The following is a 21671-nucleotide window of genomic DNA, read 5'->3' as shown; positions in this document are numbered from 1 at the left end:
GAAGTGGGCACCGAATTGGAAAGTGCTCATGGACTGATTTGAGAGTAACTTTATCCATGAGGACAGTTTAGAGAAAATGTGTTATTAAAGTACTTTATTTCCATTTAGAGATTCACACAGGCATACACAGACAGTAGGTGGTGACAGCTGCTACCAGAACCATTTGTTATCTTACTCCTGTTCAGCTTTTGACAGTGTAAAATGAATATAAATGCTGAAAAGCTTTACAGAGGTGAACCAAACAATAAAAAGTAGGGGGGAATGAATTCTGCTTAGGTTACTTTAGGGAAGAGCTTTATTTCTGTTTATTCCTGAGGCATAGATGTGTTCAGTGTTTCTAATGCTGACAATACTGTCGAGAGGATTCTTGGTGGAGTTTTGCAAATCCACACCATCCTGAGGTGGGGAGAGCTGGCCTTGCAGCTAACTTTAACATCATATCCAGAAATGGCATGAAAATAAGGCTTCAGCAAATTATTGCTTTTCCCTAATAATCCTGTCCATCAAAATGGAGTGAACGTTTCACATAGTTTGCCTTAATAAAAGCGCTAGAGAGATAGCTCTGTGTTTGGACTTAGCAGTAGCAAATCTCTTGGCATCAAAGGGATTAAATTAGTTGGCCTGAAATTATATTGCTTTTTCCAAGCAATCATGACAGTTCTCAAAATCTTGCTACAATATAGTCACATCACACCAGCTGACAGTTGCTTCCAAAAAAACACTCATTTTTGGCCAGCTCCTCCTGCGAGCGCTATCAACAGACTGATGCTCCTGCTTCGAAGTCCAATGGGCATGTTGAACTACCATCCTATCAAGAGGAGGCACTGGTATCAGTTTTGGCTTTTGTCTGATTGTGGAATATTTACACCATTCTTGGTTTGGTTTGATCCTGGATGGACTCACAGCACAGGACTGACAAATTTTGTATTACAAAGGCAATCTCTAAAGGAGATTTCAGTACGTTGTATGGAATATAAAGCTCCTCAGAAACTATTGTAGTATATTGATTCCACAATATATGTTTCATTACAGAGCTTTGGGGTTGCTGTGGATATTTTTTGTTTGTTTTTCTTCTGTGACTGCTCCTCTCACCCTGGCAGTACTGATAACGGGAACACTCCATAAAATAGGGATTGGTAATGAGAGGCACAGATTTATAGCACAGCACACAGATTAAGTTAAAGTTAAACTGATGATATTTTCCTAAAACCTTTGTTCCTGAAGCAAAATTTACCGTATGAGAAAGACCCCTAAGTTTGCACTGGGGGGAGGTAAAGCCTTTATCTGAAGTTGGGCCAATAAACAGGAATGACTGAGGCTTAGGAGTGCTGCAGGGAACATCGTTAGTTTCTGTGGGAGGGAAAGATTCACGTCAAGTTTATTTTTATAAAGCAGCATCCACCTAGAAATGAGCACAAACTAAAATGCTATATCCTCTGAATTTGGTGGGGACTTGAAATCTCACTTTTGCAGAACTATTGTCTCCAAAAAAGGCCAAACCAGTGAGAGAGATGCAAATCTGCCAGCCTTTGGGGAACATGAAATTTGGGTTTGAACTTCTTTAATGTTCTGCCCCACGTGGTCACCAAACCCTTGCCATGTACCTTTGGTTCCTGCAAAAAAGCTGGTTGTAGTTGAAGAAGGAGTTTAAGCCTAGACATAGGGATTAAAATAAACTCAGCAGAAATATGGGGAAAGTAGACTGAATCCTGCCCCACCAGACCCCAGGGCAAGGGCAAGCAGCCTGGTAAATTCAACTGGTAAGGTCAACGCTCACCAGATCCATAATTTTATCGCAAACAGTAGTTTTCCGAATAGAAATAGGGATCATTTTTCATAACTTGGCATATCTGAGGTATCTTTGGCTCTCAGCCAGCACTGTGTAACCAATAATATCCCCCAGAAAGCAAATATGCCCTGCATACACATTACTATTACCGAATCCAGTGCTAACTCTGCATAGAGCAGCTAATATGCCAAAAATATCATGCGTACGAATTATTTGAATTATCCATTGCAGAGCACATTGCAGGAAGCCTAGTAAATTTCGTTCTTCTCACCTGACGTCTGCATTCACATTTAGTAGTGAATTATATATTTTCAATATGTTTTCTAGCAAGTTATTTACACCAATCTCATTAACAATAAAGACAAGGGGTTTATATATAGACAATTCCTGCTCTGCTGACTGAAATTGCATACCAAGATGTCAGTATGACTTTGAATAGAAGCTGGAAAGTTATGCTGCATGAAATAATATCATTGAGAAAAAATCCTTTCCCTTTTATTCTCCATACTGACTTTGGTTTTTTTTTCTCTCCACCGAGACAAAACCACCATTAACTTGCTCTTTGTGACGCTGGTTTCCTGCAGTATTTTTGATAGTGCCTAATAATCCTAAGGGCTGGATTACAGTGCAATATGCAAAAAGCAGTTTGCTTTCAGCCCCGTGTGAGGCTTGCTATCAGGTTTTGAGAGTTATTTTCAGAAGTAGCCTTCCTTAGCAGACATTTTCTGGGATGCAGTTCGTGTTCAACTTGCCAGGTGCCTGATGTGCAATGCAGTGACGTTACCAGGCTGATTACTTGGATGGCTCTGAAGTGAAAGCATCTGGTTAGGACTGTTGGCTAGTCAGAAGAAAAGGCACTAATTAAATATTTCTTGCCTTTTCAGGTTTGTCCCTCTGATTAGCCACTCTAAAAATCACTCCAGGGAAAACCACAAATTTATCTTTAAAATGGAAAGGCATGATTAAACATTCCTCTGCTAACAACAACAACAACAACAAAAAAAAAAAAAGGGTTTAATATTTTTCCTAGAACTTTTTTTTTTTTTTTTTTTTTTTTTTTTTTTTTTTTTTTTTTTTCACTCCAAAAAAAAAAAAAAAAAAAAAAAAAAAAAAAAAAAAAAGGAAGAAAAGAAGGAAAAGCAAACAATCAACTCCAGCAAGGCTAGGAGGTTATTGCTGTATTCAGACTGACTCTTAACCATTTCAGTCTGCCAGAATAAAACATGAGTGATCTCATGGAATTTGGCAAAGAAACTCATTGCCACACAGCAATTGACCAAATGTACTTGTTTTCCCCAAACTAAATTTACTATCAGATCTGTATCTATATCCACACACATAGATGGTTATCCATCGGGCACCTGCTTCCTTAAGGCAAACCATAACCCTGAATTTAACATATACAAAACCCATAGTAATGATGAGTGAACTCAGGTTCTTACACCTGAGCCTTTCACCTTGAGTTCAGTGAAAACAGTTCCGAAGTGTCAACGTACCAATCATCAGAGCTCTAATTTTATTCTTTCAAATCACATACATGCTAATTAGGAAGATATCTTAATGATCAGCATTTCCACTGGTCTTTTACCCAGGCCATGGTGGGTCTGGGGGGATGTTTTTCTCTCTTATTACCTAATGCTTGGGAGGTCTTTACTCATAAAATTTCCTTGCTTGCTACTGCCAAAATTAAAGCCTTAATACCACATAAGTTCACAGTGTCAAAGACTTGTTCTGTGACCTCTGCCAAAGTACTTTATCACAAGCTTTTATGCGACTGTGGTTTCAGCAATGTATTTACAGGGTCCTACATGTTGTAAGAGAAATCTCCTTTATCAGAGAAAGCATAACATAACCAGCATCAGTTCACCACTAACACAAAAATTGCAGGTAACTCTTTTATTCCTTACATTTCATTTATAGACTTGGTTACTCTTTGGATGGGATAACTCAGCAGTCTTCTAAACGAGACACGTACACACAACCTGCACGATGGCCTCCAGGTGTAACAAGAGCCCCTACGGAAGTGTAAATATCCTTTGGCAGGATTTTATTCGTATTATTTCAGGAACAATATTCCAATCTGCTGACAGGGGTACTCTCAGGTAGACTAAGTTTGAAAGTACAAAATACTGTTAGATTTGCTAGCACTCCTAAAGGACATAAAATGGTACATTGCAGGCGTTTAACCCCAGATCGGCTGCAAAACTTCAAATGTTTGTTTGCTTCTAGCCTCTATAACCTTTAAGACATTGGCCAGATTTCTGCAGACCAAAAGCTCACAGTAAGATGCAACTTCAGAAAGACGTAACCACAAATTTGCCGGTGTAGAATGAAAATAAAACTCTGTAACATCGCTCTGGGAAAAGAAACTCTCAATGGTACAAAGTCTAACTGCCTTTCCAAGCCCAGATCTATATTGAATGGTGACAAGACCTTAAGGTATTCTGAGGAGTGAAATGGAGCTGCTTTTACCTTTTGCTTAAAGCACTCCAAAAACACCAACAGCCCTTTTGATCTTCAAAGGTAGTGCTATTGGACTGCAGACTACAGCAAGATAAAGCAAACTCAGTTCTGCTGGGTGAAACATGAAAATTGCAAACAAATCTCCTCCCTGCTCATTATGCCTGTACATGGCACAGCCTTTCTTCTTCCCTTGCTCTCAGTCCAGCAGGGTTTCCCAAAGTTACAACAATCTGTAGCTACAGAGGCTCCTTTGGATCCCTAGGAAGTTTTTCTTTTTCTCTTCCCCTTTGAAACTCAGATGTGAGTCCTTTTGCAACTCTTCTCCATGTCCCCATCTGTGCTGCAAAATCCCAGCTCGCTGCCTCTTCCCTGCCAAACTCCTCCCCTGGGAACTTCCCCAAATGAGGTTTCTCAGGTGCTTTCTGGCACTCTTTGCCTCACCCCCCAAAAAGGCTCAGACTCAATATCCAGTGGTAGACAGGACAATGAAAGGAAACAGTCCTTTCTCCTGCTGCATAGCCAAGTCCTTTTATCAGTATCATAGAACTGCCTGGGTTGGAAAGGGCCTTTCAGATCATCAAGTCCAACCACCAACCTCACACTGACAAATCCACCCCTAAACCACGTCCCTCAGCACATCTTTTAGCATCCACCCCTAAACCATGTCCCTCAGCACTAGTCTATCTTTTAACTACCTCCAGGGATGGGCATTCCACCACTTCCCTGGGCAGCCTGTTCCAATGCTTGATAACCCTTTTGGTGAAGAAGTTTTTCCTAATATCCACCCTAGACCTCCTCTGGCACAATCTGAGGCCATTTCCTCTTGTCCTTTCGCCTGATACTTGGAAGAAGAGACTGACCTCCACCTCTCTGCAAACTCCTTTCAGGAGAAGTGCCAGCAAAACGCAGTAATGGGTGAAGAACCACACACACAAAAAATGGCACCATCTCCATCAGAACTTGAAAAACAATAATGTGCTTGTCCAGCTGCGCTGATTCACCCAACACAAACCTTTACAGTGGTGTCTATATTGCTACCAAAATGACCCTCCCACCAAGGAGTACATCAGGTTGTGCATCTCACTAACACCAGACACTAAGGCTATTTTGTATATTCATAACCTTTCTGCTTAGTACAGAAGGAGCCATTTCTGTAAAATTAGGTTGAATCTTATTTTTGGTGCATGTTGTTGTTGTTTGTTTGGAACTAGGGATCTCTCTCAAACACATTGATTGACTGCAGAAACGCTACACAAAAATCAGGAGAGTTTGGGATATGAAAAGTATATCCCTAAATGGTCACAAACACAGGCTAAACCCTTTAAAATATTACTCTGATTCTGTGAGATTAAAGATTGAGTTATTATTCGATTCTTTGAACTCTTACTCTGAGGTATCTCAGAGAAGACCTGGCAGAACCCAATCTTCACTGTACTTAAACATATTTTCTGAATCCTTATCTATTCAGGTATGGTTTACAGAGTCTCATGTCTTGGTTTTTGTCAAAGATAACTGAGGGGTTATGCGGGTCTAAACATAACTCTTCCTATCAGCAGTAAGACTCGAGGAAACTCTGAATTGCGGCACTTTATACCAAAGAGATGCCTAAATGATTCTTTTCTTCTCACAATCATTCAAGAACTTGAAAGTCCAGGGAGTAGCCTCAAATCTCTCATCCCCATAAATTTAACAGAGGTCACAGCATGGCCAATTCAGCTGAAAAGTGTTATTACAGAAAAACTTGATGATACTTTTATGTTCACTGATGTGAACATAATTCTCTGGGTCTTTTAGCTACATATAGCATGTCTTATCCATAGAGACACTTCAGCAGATATATATGGTACCATGAGCAAAGTTAAAAGTGATGAATTCTCTGATTTATAACTCCTACTGATAACAAGATGATAGAAAATCTTAAATGTATGGGTGTTATTACACACACTGTGTAACTTTGCTCAGCAGGGAAGGGATATGAAAGGAAAAAAAAAAGTACTTCTCACACCTGAAGTAGGGGGACACCTCCTTGAATGACCCTTGTTGCCTGTAAAGCATTGAGCTGATATTTAACCAATGCCCAAAAATCTTAAAGATAGGGTTAGCTTTGCAGGTACTAAGTGTGGATAGGGATCTATAATCCTTCTTGCTTTTAAGGATCGCATACAGGAAGAAGGATGTATATATAGAACAGCTTTTTGTCCTTGACGCATTTAATCTTCTAAAGAGATCGCAAACTGCTGAGTTAACATTGTACCCTCTAAAGATCAACCACTGGATTTTAACTACGTAGGCACAAGAAACTAATTGTTATAACTAAACTCATTAGTGATGAGGAGCTAGAGAAACCAGCCAGATCCTCCTCCTCCCGTTTTCAAGCTTTGGTGACTCACAAAACCAGTCTCAAGCGAGAGCCCCTTGGTTATACCCCATCTAAAGCAGAGGCTGCCTTCATCCACATTAGGCTGCATCTCAGTGCAGCATCCTCAGCCATCTAAAGCAGAGGCTGCCTTCATCCACATTAGGCTGCCGTTGCATCTCAGTGCTGTAAGCATCCTCAGCACTGGTCTCAGTGGGATCCAAAAGTTTAAGCACACAGCCTAGATTAATATTAATTTGTCAATCTTTATTAGAAATCTACTTTTAAAGCTGATTTGCAGTGAAGTCACTTAGTCAGATGAAATCATTGCACGCTAAACAATCCTGTTAGGGATGTTTATCCAAGCAAATGACGTTCAATTGCATTTTCATTAGTAGCACTATATGGTTATTGTCCTTAAAGACAAGGCTCTTAGACTTAATCTATTTGTTTACCGTTGTATCTAATCGCTTACAGTTGAATTTTCTTAAGAACTAAAAGCTGATTTTTACGACTCTTTGGCATTACAACAATCAGGTTTCCTGTAGATTAATGAAACAAAGATTTGAGGACCAAAGGTGGTCCTGCCCAGCATCGTAGCTCTGCCAGTGCTGAGGACTCTGAAAACTTAAGGAGTTGTGGGTTATCTTATTATGCACATAATGAGTTAGAACATTATTTAAAGAGAAAGTCACTGGCTCTGCTCAATTCTATATGGCTCAAGAAGATGGGAAAGACAGTTGATTCTATAGCAGTTTTCCTGAAGGATAAGTCCTCCCATTAGATGAGGGGGAGAGTTTCTGGTTTCCTTGCCTTGTATCACTCTCTGCTGTCCTCCCTGTGGGACAGAGGCAGCAGAGCCTACGGCAGAACTCACCACTGGCTTACTGAAACAAGTAAAGAACTGTCTGAGATGCCTCCTTCAACCTCCATTGCAAGGTAGCCATGGAATTTGGGAGCCTGAAGTTGAGCCTTTATTTTTGAAAATGGGAAAAAAAATATACATACTTTCCTAACAGTTTGGGGTTTTTTACGTTTTAGCTTGTTAGCTCTTCTTCTGGCTATCTATTCCGGGAAGATGACACTGCATTTTATATTATGCTCACATGTATTTGTACTGATTTTTGTAGTGCTAACTCTAGTTAAAATCAGGATTAATTTTACTTTTCTCCATTTATCAGTTACCAAAGAAACATTACTACCAAACAAAAGGTGTATTATAACATTAGTAAATAATTTTGTTTCTTGCACAGCTTTGCAGTAAAGGTGCTGCTATAGACGATGCCTTTGAGTCATTTCCAGAAGATATTTCCAGTATTGCCAGTTTTATTGAGACAAAGCTTGTAATCTGCTACTTAAAACTGAAGAAGCCTGATGATGCTCTGAATCATTCACACAGGTAAAAATAAATATTGATTAGATACACTGCTAAGACTGGAAAAAAAAATTAAGCAAAGACTATGAATAAATCCTGTGTAGGAAGAATCAGTCTAATAATGAGAAAAGAGGAATCAATAAAACACTAGTTACACGTGGCACTGATGGTTAGATCAGACTAATTCTCAAAATTTAAGACATTAACCTGCTATAGCCATGCTTTTTTTACTGCTGTGATAATGCAGTAGGCAAGGATATTGCAGGTGAGTCATGTACATAGTTCAGGGCACCCTTAAGATTGCAGCTAGACAAATATAAACAGGCTCAACCTTATGTGACAGTAATGATATTAAGAACTCTTGATCTTTTTCAAGCCAGATTAGATCAAGGAGGACTTCAAATTATTTTCATTACATAATTCCTTCATAGGCTCACTTTTGATCCACATCAAAGACCAGCACCACAAGTACAACATAAGGAAGCCAAAAACAAAACTTGCACATGGAGGAGATGAAATTCCCATTAGTTCCAGACAAGTTAGGATTTTGCTGGGTTTGTTCTGTCTTTAATTAGCATTCAGGCATAACGATAGTTTCTGTTAAGCGCGTGCATGTCCTACCAGCAACACTTCATTATTGAGGTCTCTGTTCATTTTTCCCCCTTATATGAGAAGTATTAGGATGGACACTGCAATTAGTGCAGGGTGAGGATTTTTTCATACAATCCTCTCAAATTAATGTAATCACAAAAGAGTAGTTACAACAAAAGGGGAGGCACATCCCTATAGTCTCTGGCACAGTGGAGAGGAATAATGTGTTGGTACAGAAAAGCGATGCCATCGTGGCAGCAGGTTCATTTAACTACATAGGTCTTCATCTCCCATCCTCACTCATCCCCACCCCTTTTCCAAGCACCTTTTGGCTGTAGAGCTGTGGCTACCTGGATGTGCCCCCACATTGTGGGGGGGTACATCCTTCAGACTACTTCCAAGTACCATCTGGGCTGGGGACCTGAATGCCCATGAGTGGTTAGAGAACATTGGATGTACTCCCAGGCCATATCTAACAGGCATATAAACTGTATTCCTTTCAGGTGAAGTATTTTCTTAGGTGGACCAGAGCACAAGAAGCAAGGAAGAGTGAGAGATTCATTTAAAACACCCACCCACAGAAACAACACAACAATAACAACCAAAATAACCCCCACCCAAAACACGTACTCCTCATGCAAACTAAAAGCCAACCACATCTTTTCATGGCTTCTCAAAGACCATGTTAGGGGAAAAAAAAACATATATAAAGTTTGACTGGACTCCCAACTTTTTGGACAATTGGTAACAATCTCTCTCTTATTCTGTGATTTCCAAGAATGCTAAACTAAGGAGGAAGCTCTTTAGACAGTATAAATATAATTAGAACAGGAAAGACTTTTCTTTACCTTCTTTAAATTATCGTGCTTTCAAAATAGTAAGATGTATTGTCCCCAGCGCTACAGAAACCAAAGCCTATTCAGACATGCTTTGGTTTCAATTGTCCTAAAAACAGAAACCATAATCTACAGAGAAAAGAAATGCAGCCAGATTGAGATCACTAGAAAACTGAAGTAGGTAAAAAAAACTCTTCACTCTTCTTTCTTATATGTAATTATAACAATTTGTTCTTAACTCTAGTTATGTATCACAAGAAGTGGCAATCAGGAATGCCTATTTTCAACATAATTCTTTTAATGACTTGCAGAATGAGGATAAATCTGCCGACCATAGTTGTTACATTGTAAAATACAGGAACATAAATAATAGTATACCAGTAAAAAATATTTTAAGAGTTAGTTATCATCAAGACAAAACTTGAAATAGAATCAATAGCTATGTTTTAAAAAAAAAAAAAAAAAAAAAAAAAGCAAAAAAAACAACCCACAAATAAATTACTCTGAGCTCTCCTACTAAAAATAGCTTACTGCCATCAGTTAACTAGTGCATATAGAATTTTTATTCCCATTGAGTTTTTCTGTCATCACCACATTGTAATGGTTTGCTGGTAATCCTTTGGCATTAATCATGAATCCAAATTAAAATATTCATTTCTGCATTTATTTGCATTTACTGAAATATTCTTTCTTTAATTTAATGTAAATTTCACAGCTCCTGCATTCATTTCTGAAGCCTTATTAACCAAAAATCAGCTTTAATATTCTCACACACAGTTGTATCAAATACATAGAAGTGAGCTTTGCTATGAAGAAATCTTACGAAATATCACAACTAGAGAAATAGAGAAAATAAAGAAAAATTCTCAGTTTTAAAATGTTCAAGAACAGGCATCTGTAGGGGAATAGCTTTCCCATTCTTAAGAAAGGAAAAGGAGTACAATTTATATCATCAGCTATAGATCCTGTGCTAGAAGCCAAATCTGGGTCCTCCTGTAAAGTGGAAATTGTACATTCTGGTTTCTTAATATCAAAATTTAAGGCTGCCTTTAGCATCGCTGGCACAATTGAGGACACCGGCTGGGTTCTGATCATTTGTCAGGCTGGTACAAAAGATTTACCCTTTGCTATCAAACACTATTAAAACCCTTTCTCATCCGTCACAGCTCTGAACACACACGCCAAGGATTGACCTCACCAAGCAACATCTGCAGTAAGCTACTTGACCACCACTTTTCATCATAAGATAGCCATCAAAATAATTCCTAACTTGCAATCTGAAGCTATAAAATGAATCACACAATATTTACATGCCCTGTGGTCCTTTTGGCCCAGGCATTATGGCATACCAGGGTTTAATGATCTTAATAACCCCATATGGCTTGCTGGGAAATTAGATTTTCCCTTTGGTTGCAGAAGGCAATTTTCAATTATAGCAGATGGCAAAACAGTGAAGGTCTGAGAAGTCAAGAACTGACTAAGAAACCTCAGATTAGTACTTAGGCCTTATGTTGCTCAGCCTAATAATGTCAGTGGTTGAATTTTTGCCCCAAAAGAAAACAGTGTTGAAGCCAGGCATAGCATTTCAGAGGAGAGCAGTCCCTCAATTACGCCTGCTCTTCAGAGGGCCAGCCCCAACAGAGAAATCCATAAAGCTGCGGTCGCACGTGGAAAAACAAGCCATGGTGCATCACGTAGGCAGCTCTGCAACTGTTAAGATTCAATTTGGTTTGAAATTGGAGAGAGCAACGCTGAACTCCATGACAGTTGAAGATGGTATATCTTTCAAAACATGATACACGCAGCTTTTGATGAGCCGATAGCCAATGAGACTATATCCCCTTGCAGTTTCTTTATTTTGCTTTTTTCCCCCCAAGCAAGCTAAAATAAATCTGCATTGACACCATGTGACTTGCTGTTTGCACGTGGGAAAAGAACACAGAGCTTTTCTATTGGAAATATAATTCTTTGCTGCTGCAGTTACACTTTCTCAGCCACTATGGTCCTCACGGCACATGAGATTTGAAGAACTCTATTGGAAATATAATTCTTTGCTGCTGCATTTACACTTTCTCAGCCACTATGGTCCTCAGCACATGAGATTTGAAGACAGACAGACACTTGGCTTGATGCAGTTGCCTAAACAGAGGCTGCTGTTCACAGAGATCCTGTACGTGGATCAAGCAGTAGAAAACATGGAAGAGGTTAGCACCGTGTTCCCTGCAGCAAGTGACAAAAAGCATTTTCTTTCATTTCTGCCTATTTTTGATCACTCCCTGCCCAGGTGCAGTGGGGTTTCTGGTGTTGTAAGACTCCTTTAGAAATTAGCTCTTCAGCGGGGGAACATTTGCACCTCTTCCCAATGGAATTGCCATTGCACCATAGGAAGCCCTTGGCTGGTGGCAGGACATGCTTTAGGAAGTGCCACCTGGAAAGATGTTTGCGACCTGCCTCCTGGGGAGCATCCCTGGGCTTCTGTCCCTGCCTGCCTTCCCTCCATCTGGAACTTGTGGACATAAGGGCTGAGAGGAGGAAAGGGAATCAGACATTGTGGTATGTTCCTTTAACGTTATCTCCTAGTAATGCCTGAAAAATAGGTTCATGATAATGAGGACTGCTTTACAGAGCTACTGAAAATCTTTGGGGGTTAGCAAAGATTTTCCTGTGTCCTTGCAGACTTTGCGCCGCAGCACGACCCGCTGCCAATTCTCTCCCTCCCTCCCTCCCTCCCAGAAAGGCAATGCATAGAGAACGTAATAAATCTGTAAAGCTTTTTTCTGCTATGCCTTTTTATGTGTTCGGTGGAAGGCAGGGCTCTCTAATGCCTCTTGCACAATTCATAGGGAGACACATGAAGTAGAAAATAGCACCTCTGTTAAGTAGTACACGATTGCTTTAGTGATGACTTAACAGAGGGAATCTCTTATGGAGGCACAGTGGGGAAAAAAAAAAAAAAAATCTCTAAAACAGCTAAAGCCTCACAGATTTAATTCTAAATCCCCTGCATTTTTCCCAGTGATTTTTCAAACACTTAAAAAAGGTTTAAAATAATTATTAATGATGAAGCTTTATGCAATGTCTATCAGAAAAAAAAAAAGTCATCTCTAAACTTGGTCAGTATTATAGACATGATAAGTCAGTACTCTTTAAACCAGATTAATTCAGAACTTTCAGACTAAAAATTCAATATTCAGCTACTTCTTCATTCCCCAGCTTCCTTATTTTGCACCTTTTAAATAGGAATATATTAAAGTAAGTTGGAGAATGGAATTCTAGTGAAATATTAAATAATCAAAAATAAATAATGCAATGATGCTATGATACAGTGCAGTCAGCGGGCATTAAAATAAAGGCAGAATAGAAGAAGAGCTCAAAAAGAGCATGGATTTTTTTAGGTGGAAGTAGAAAAATGAGAAACATAATGGCTGATGCTGCTAATCTGTGGGAAGTCTATAGTGTAATGTATACTTTGCTCTAAACTACTCTCCTAATAACTTCACCTCCTCAGTAAAGGAAAGAAAAAGAAAGAGGAGAATTAGAAGCACCTAATTACTTGAGCAATTGTGTTAGGCATATTGCAATATACATAATAGATGAGATATTATTAATACAAAGCTACTCCATTGAGATGCTCAGGATAATATAAACCAAAAGTACTCTTAAAAATAATTCCTTCTCATGCAGCATTTCAAATATCTCTACATACTTCAACTTTTTTTTTTTTTTAAAATGAGAAACATTTTCTCTGCTTTCTGAACTCTGAATCGTATGTTGTTTCCAGGTTGGTGTATCAGTGACATAGTTCCTATTTCATGGGCTGAGAATTCCTCCAGTGAGGTCAAAGGCTATATCCCCCTTGACTTTGAAATACTATATTCCAAAAACATTTATCTACACAGCATGTGGTGGGATCCTATTAAGGAAAAGCACATTTGGGAAAAGAAAAAGTACCCAGGAAGAAATACGGTTCCTTATAGAAGGAAAAGTCTAGCAACATTGAGTAGTTTTGTAGGAGTTGGGATACATGACAACAGTCCTAATGGCTGAAATGTCAGAAAATTTAGCGGTCAAGAAAGTGGTGCTTTCTGGAAAGTGAGTGGGCAGTACATTATGCAAGCAAGAGAGGGAATGCAGAGAATCTCTGCTTGTGTTAAGATGTTTTGGGAGCTTTGAAACAAGATCTTTCTAAATATCTTTTTGTTCTGGACCGGAGAACATTCTCCTTTTTACCACCTTCACAGCTGAGGAATCGAGACCAGTATAGCACATTTATCTTATGCTTGCAATTCAAAGCAAATTGCTGCTGCAAAACCTTTTAGCATGGCAGTTATATTTCACTTTACTGACAGAGAAAAGGCGTTGTGTGAAACCTTTTTTGGGAACCCACACTTCCTCCCTTCCTTTCTCTTTAGATATGAAAACTTCATGAGATGGTTTCTTCTGTGCACTGAAGGTCCTTGCCCGTGGAGGCCATAACTGCATTTATTTCTGATTGGTTGTACAAAAACCACCCAACTGCACAAAGACAAGCCAGGCATCCTCCTCCAGTGTAAGATGATTTGGCTCTTTTCCTTGATCCACCCGTTTGGTAGAAGCTTTTCTGTCTTTGTTTGCAGCTCTTTGTTTTGTTCAGTGATGTGGTCTATATTAGAAAGGATTCCTAATGATTTGTCAGATTACCAGAGACCCACTGTGGACTCTGTCATGTTTGCAGTGATCACTACAGCTGCTTTCATACATCTACCAAGTGATTCTGGCCTCTTTGTCCTCCAGTTTTTTCCTCTATAACACAGACATTATCTAATTTTGCATGTCACTTCTTTAAAAAGGGTGGCCAGGGCAGGGAGGAAGGGTGCTCCTTCCTTCAGGGACCTGCACTCCTGCAGGTGAAGAAGGTCCCCAAACGCAGGGCAGGGTGGGCACAGTCACAGGCAGGCATTTTCTGGTGATAGAAAGAAAACTCCCCGTGGACTGATGGGTCTGAACCTGTCCAGCCACCAAGAGACTGAACCCAAACACAGGAGAAAGGCCCTGCCTCCCTCAGATGTACCTTCAGGTGGCTCTCCTCATCACAGACACCCTCCTTCTCATTTTAAATATTAATGCCCACAGAAACCACCACTCTCTTGTCCTCTGGGAGAGAGGGCTTCTGCATGCCTGCTTTCACAAGTCTACCAAATATTTCCACCAGCTTGTTGCTACAGGGAGTTTGTAGTTTTTTCCACCCCTCTTCAGGATGTCAGCTTTGGTGAGCTCTCACATAGAGCAAGGAAGCCCATAAGCTTTTCTGTATCCAAGGCACATTCCTCTTAGTTCCCTACAACAGCACCGGGAGGAGAAGTGGATTAGAATACAAAGTTAGCTGCAAGCAAAATGTACCACCACGAGTTCCTCAGATACAATTTAAATAAAATCATAACAACCACATGTGCAAGTTGCAGGAAAATATGATAAGGCTGATTCCTGGCTATCACAGGGTTCAGAAATTTGAGTTTCAGGAGTCTGACTGCCTCTAGTAGAGCTGAACTCTTAAGCCAGCCCTTGGGATCACAGAGCAGAGCATGGCAGACTGAAACAGATGTAAGACTCGTACTACACTGCAGATAATAAGCTACCTGCCATAGAGATGAAACAGGGAAAAAAAGAAGAAAGTTGAGGTTCAATGTAATTGTACAGGATTTGTCAGGTTCATCTGTAAGTATATTGGGGCTGGATCATCAGCTGTACTGATTGACAGTATTCACTGGAGATAAAAGCATTGTATTAGTCTACAGCAACTGCATACAGGCTTCTGCTGAATGCTGGTTGACACACTGACTGCACTGACATTGTATTTAATGTTCTGGTGAAGAACAGCTCAGCGACTACGTCGGTACAGCCACCCCATCCCAGGGACACGTGGCCATGCCAGTGCAGCACCCGGCCATACCGACCCAGGCTGGCCCTCAACTCTCTCCACAGAGGGCTTTAGCACTGAATTTTTACCCCAGGTAAATCACCCAGTTCCTCTCTGACAGTCAATTCTAATTGACTATTAAAATGCATTTGTACAGAAGACCACACTGTATCACAGGAAAGCCCAGACAAATAAGATAAAGAAAAAGCTTCTGCCATTCTAATTAAAGAAATACTGCATGAACTTCCACGAGCAACTTTATTTACAGTACTACCAAGGAAAAATGTAAACTCATTTTTCTCTGCTTTAGTGGTGAAGTGTATTTTTTTCCACTTGCTTCATCTATGGAATCGTCTCATTGACTTTTTCTTGGCCTATAAAGGCCAAACACAAACGATGTGGTGGATCGTAGCAGAGGCACTTTTTCATGTCAGTCAGATTGGAGTTTAAACCCCCATTATGTTCGGGAAGGAATTTGATAGAGGACATGCACCTAAGAGGAAAAGGTGATGTGATTTCTAGCGGCCAGGTTTGATGTAGAGATGCGAGTTTCTTACCACACCTGCTTTCTTAACACCAGGCAGTGAGATTGCAAACAAAAACTTGGAGAGAAGCAGCAGAGCATCTTTGATCCGTGTACTCCCATTGCTGCGATGGGGAGAGAGTCCATGCCTTCTTGCCCCCTCCTCACAGTTTGGGAAAAAAAGATAATAGGACAAACACTGTATTATCTTTAAGAGGAGATGTCAAGATGAAAAAATGAAAATGTCAAAAAAGAGGCTGATATACGGCATTACTTAAGGACTGTTTTGTTGAGAAAAACTGACCAAATGATTTACGAAAGGCTTTTAACAGGGCAGTCTTTGGATTACAGTGAAGATGAAAAATAAATGAAAATCTATTTCAAGTTTACTTTAGCCTAGTCATTTGACAGATGAGGGCAAAACCTGGCAAGAATACAAGTTTTAATCTTCAGATGTAGTGACTTTATTTGCAGTTTTGCGGATTAGAAGTTTTCTCTGTGCAAAACAAGAGCTACCCCTTTTCAGATGTTTCCTGTCAAAACTTTTTCTACCTGAGGCTCCCCTGAGAGAGACAGGGATAAAAAGACCAAAGGGATGATGCTTCTGCTCGGGGAGCAAATCACCACACACAGAGATTGTCCTGACTGCGTTGCAGCCCCTGTGTCCACCACTTTCTTCCCTTCCTATTTCTTCTTTCAAGCCTCCCTCTTGAAACACATCCCTCCTAATTAATTACTGGATTAACCAGCCTGGTATCGAGACTGCTCATGGCTGGAGGTGGATCTTGGAGCATGGTCTTGTTCTCAGTATGCACAGCCTGGCACATTTCTGCCTGGCCAGATGGGTCCCCCATCTGCTCCTATTTGAAGGAGAACTTCCTGGAATTAGGGTTTTCCTCTTAACCTTTGTTTGTATAATTCCTTTGCTTCCTATTTTAATTCAGTTGTGTTGGGTTTGTTGTTTTGGTTTTTTTTTTTCCTCTTTTCACCTTTGGGTTTGTTGTTTTGGTTTTTTTTTTTTCCCCTTTTCACCTGAAACACAGAGTCGAATTTAAAAGCCAAAGAGGCAGCCCTGCACAGTTTTAGGGCACACCTGGCATTAAATTAGCCCTGTTCTGCACAAAGGCTACTAAACTGGAGCTGCATCGCTACAGAAAAAGGCTACATTGGGGTAGAGCAGTAATACAGCAAGAATTATTTCTAGTGTGTAGGCTACAGAGAGCCCAGCAACATCAAACCAAACTGCCAGGAGTCAAAGGTAGCTTTCTGATGTTTGCTCAAGCTATTAGGACATGCTGTAATATTTTTCTGTACAGAATTTATAGATCAAGAGAAGCAGTTGATCGTTTTGAGACTGGTTAAAAAAAAAAAAATCAAGATGGAAAACGCAGAGCTGATATCTAATTCTATGAAGATCTGCCATAGTTCTATATTTATTATAAGCCTATCACAGCACATCCAGCTCCAAGACTTACAGAAAATGTGTTGCTAACTACCAAGGAATTATTGATTTTTTAATTTTTTCTCATCAAAGTGCTATTGCTTGGCTGTGGTAGAACTGATAACTTTTGGGGGTGAAGAAAAGAGATCAATATTACTATTATCAACTGGTGACTACCGTTTACAGCAGCAATAATCTCCTTTAAAATAGCTTGCAGAAGTACCAGTTGTCATCTGTGTAAGGTATTACTGTATTGGTCAAGTCACTAAAAAGTGATAGTATTTGATGTTTTGATTATTTTGTTTTGGTTAAATAAAATTTTGGTGACCATCAGGATTGTCTAAGTGTCAGATCTGAACCATGTTTGGCTGAGAAGAGCAGTGTTTGCTGTTGTTATTATCTTTACTGATAAGAGTGATTCATTCCCCTCATTAAGAGCAACTAATTTTTAGCCTCCTGTGCTGTTTCATACACTGTATGTTAATATAGTATTTAGAGGCCTCCCCAGTCACTAAGGTCTGTCTTCCTCCAGTAATGCCTTAAGTTATATGATATCATTTGTCACGGATTTTCCCCCCAAACCCTCTTTCCAAAAAGGTAGTTCCTGCAGGTTAGTGCTTTCTCTCAATAGAGGTTTCAGAGCATTTTTTCACATGTTGGACAGGGAAAGCATAGTTCTGACATGCTTCTGAGTTCCTATACCACCACAGGATACAGAGGAAAGCTTTATTGTGCCAGAACAGAAACGTCACTAGTTACGTCTACCTTAGCACTTTGGTTCAGCAAGTAAGATTGTGATGCACTTGCCCAGTTTTCTCTATTTTCTGCACACTAGATTATTCTTGGCACACACAGACTAGATTAATTTCAGAGAAAACTACCTGCACGTTCTGCACGAGCTTGGCCCAAAATACAAATAGCACCTAATGAAGGTACAGGAATCCAAACCAACAGCTGACCTTCAAGACAGCTTTGAGCAACACGCACAGGGGAACTTTGTTCAAGGGAACAGACTAAGTCTAGCCTGAAATAAAAGCCCCAACTGTCTACGATATAGATGTAACAGCCTCAACACTATCTTATCTGATCTACTGATTCACTCTTGATATATCTAATTACTTGCCAATGTCAACGTAACCATTCAGAGCTTTAGGCCTTCTTCTAGATGCCTTGGAGAAAGCACCTGCAGAGTTAATTTGATTCACAAGTCTACAGCATCTCTGAAATAATTTTAGGTTTTAACTTATTTTGAAAGCTCCTTCTGAAGGCCACAGACAGAGTCCACAAGTGCTGAATACATATGGAATAGAGTTATGGGTCTTCTAAAATGCTCTAATGCTCTGAGTGTTTCCATAAATGAGAATTTATAGCTGAATGTGTTTACATAGATATATTTATGTCAGTTTCAAGACAATGAATAAGCTTTAATAAGTTATTTGGTTATAAAGAGGATTCATTCTGTGGTTATTAATAAACTGAAGTCACAGAAGTAGTAGTTCTTAATGCTAACATGATATTCTAAATTTTCAATGAGGAAACAAAAGCCAGTTTGCAAGTTTTCTTTTTAACAGAATGCAGTGTTAATCTATTTGTTGATGTTCTAAGCTACAATTAATTACTTTATAAAACACATATGTGATGATAAAGGTTAAACTTGCCATCCTAGAACACGCAATGCATACCTTTTCTCCAAACGCTGGGAGAAGTGCTGACCAGAGAAGCCAGTCACTTGTTGAAGACCTCACAAGTGGAACTAATTAGATGTAGAAGGAGCTGTCAGTCTTGCCCTCCTCCTGCTCACATCAGAAGGCTACCCTGCCTGCCAATCTAACTCCTTAGTTTATGCTATTTTTACCATCTCCGTCTGATATTGACTTAAAGCCTGTAATTTGTCACACCTGGAATTATATCTGTTAAAGTTAAGGGTCTAAGAAACATGCCAAGGTCCACCCACATAGAACCTATCACTTCCACAGAAAGTATTTGAAAAACTTCCAAGTTAACATTAAAATACAGTCCAGTTGCACAGCTTTTCCAGGTAGATTGGTCAGACAACTGTCACTCATCCTAGGGGTTAACAAGAAGTTGTACTGTAGCCTTTTTGCTTCTGTTATCTACAAGCCAAAAGCAATATAGAATATTACCACAGGAACTTTTTTTCTAGAACAATACACAAAACCCTAATGAAACTGCATTTATGATATAACCTCAATAAAAATTTTAATAATGCTTGTTCATATATCACAGCTGTCAAGAGAGAGAAAGTGACAGTTCATATTTCAGTTGAGTTGACAACACTGTTGAGTTGTATAGAATAAACGTATACAACATGTGTCTTAGTCACAGTTTGATTACTAGTAGCTCTGAATGATTTAAGAATTAGAAATCTAAACCTGTCCACCTCTCTTATCTTTTTAAGGAGCATTATCCTGAACCCAGCTTATTTCCGGAACCACCTGCGCCAAGCTGCTGCGTTTCGGTACTTAGAGAGATACTCGGAAGCTGCAAGGTACTCCACTGCTCCTGGATGTCTCATGGCTTCTCTACAGCTCTTTCATTCCAGCTCTCAGTAGTAAGAGTATCATCTTATACCCTGGCTTTTCCAAAAAATCAGTGGGAGCTTTGTACTGGCTTTGTGTATATGATCTCACATGCGACAGAGCTCCAATCCTCCCAGTAGACATAACGTGAATAATCCCAATTAGGTCCCTCGTTGCATTTAGACTAATGTGTGTAGGAGCATTTACTCCTTCTCAGGCACAGGAGTGAGCCCTGGGCAGGTCCCAGGGCTGCAGTGGGGCAAAAGCTACACACACACAAGCATCTTCCACTCCCCAATTTCCCCATAACCGTGGGCAGAAGCTCAAGTGTGCTCTGAGTGGATGTGGGGGAAAGAAAAGAGAAAAAAAAAAATGAAAGAAAAATAGAAATCAAGATCTCATGGTACACTGTGATATGCTGCAAAATTTAGCCTGCGTGCAGCTGATGAGATTGCTGGTGTGAACGGGAACTGCTGGCAGGAGGAAAGCCTGCAAGAGGAAGCTCTGCTTGTGTGCTTGCAGAAACACTGCCAAAAACTAGAAGTTTCAACACGCAGCAGAAGTTTTTAGCCCTTTAACGTGCTTAAACGAAAGAAACGCATGGGGAAATGCAACGGTGACTTGCTATGTATCGTCACTGCTCCTAACATTAGACACTTACAGAGGACTGTTTGGCTGAAGACCACAAAGTATATCACAAAATATTTCACAAATCATTAGCTAACTAATGGCAGAACAGTCAGCGGGAATTAGGCGTGAGACTGAAAGGGTCACTTTGCTCATCATTTAAGATGGATGCCAGCGATGGTAGAGCTCTGAAGCTATTAAAATAGCAGCAAAACAGTCTGTACGGGTAGTGGAAGAAGTCTTTATCCAAGCAGAGTTACAGAGAGGATTTGGGAAGATGAACTTCAATTTTCTGTGCTGGAGTTTAGCCAAAGACTCCAGGACGAGCACTTTTCCCTCTGCAGGACACACATTGAGATTATGTCAAAGTAATCTCAGTAGCTTTCACACATCAGGACCAGGAGGAGAAATCAGTTCCCCAAGACAAGGAAACAGTTTTTCCACATTTTTTTAGAAATATGATTTCAGATAAACCTGAAATATTTCACTTGACCTTAAACTCACCCACACCTTTTCTTTTTTTTACTTTTGAAAACACAGCTCACATTTCAAGGAAATCTTTTTCAAACTAAGGAAGTAAAACGTTTTGTTGAAAAAAGATAGAGTGTTGTGATGGTTCCCAGATCTCCTTTTATATCTCACTGGTAACGGTCTCTTCTTCCTAAAATCTTCTGTTGGGGTGTTTATTCAGAAGGGAATCGTTACCTACTGAATCCTCAATAGTTGAGGTCCACTGCTCAGCCAGGCATGTCAGAGCTGCGTTAGGAGAGTATGTTGCTTTGTGACAGATGGGGAATCCTGGCCAGGACAATTTCAAACCCAAAAATTCACTAGTAGCCCAACAAGTGAAATAATACAAGGGGAAAACATCTGGGGTGCTGGGGTAAGGGGGGGGAAGAAGGTTTTCCCCTTGAAGAAGTCACACTGAAGATTTAAAAAAATAGTAACAATAACAAAAGGTAAAAAAAATACCCTTTTAGAAACTGATCTTTCCTAAGAAGCAATACATATAAATGCCCATATTTGAGAAGACAGTATGAACCAAGGAGGTGTACATAAATACGTTTTCAAAAATAAAAAAAAGGTGGTTGGTGTTACTGCAGATAAGCAATCAGTAAGTTTACTACATCAGCAGGCAAGAGGGAACTGTGTCAGCCTTTTTTCCCCACATTGAGTAGCTTTCAGGAAACTAGATGATTTTAAATGAGATTATGTATTTTGTAAAGGAGAGGAA

The 21671-nt window shown here is 39.8% G+C and overlaps 1 protein-coding gene across 1 annotated transcript in view; it reads left to right on the top strand.

Annotated features, from left to right (window-relative positions):
• SPATA16 (spermatogenesis associated 16) overlaps positions 1–21671 on the top strand; it is a 126781-nt gene that overhangs the window by 33639 nt on the left and 71471 nt on the right. Inside the window, exons 3-4 of the mRNA XM_014938797.1 lie at positions 7862–8007; positions 19690–19779. Coding sequence (XP_014794283.1) covers positions 7862–8007; positions 19690–19779 — 236 coding nt within the window. The remainder of the gene's footprint in view (positions 1–7861; positions 8008–19689; positions 19780–21671) is intronic.

Source organism: Calidris pugnax, unplaced genomic scaffold (assembly GCF_001431845.1).
Source record: "Calidris pugnax isolate Ruff unplaced genomic scaffold, ASM143184v1 scaffold52, whole genome shotgun sequence".
In the NCBI taxonomy this organism is placed as follows: domain Eukaryota; kingdom Metazoa; phylum Chordata; class Aves; order Charadriiformes; family Scolopacidae; genus Calidris; species Calidris pugnax.
Note: the sequence above shows the minus strand (reverse complement) of the source record. Positions and strands in the feature narration are given on the sequence as shown.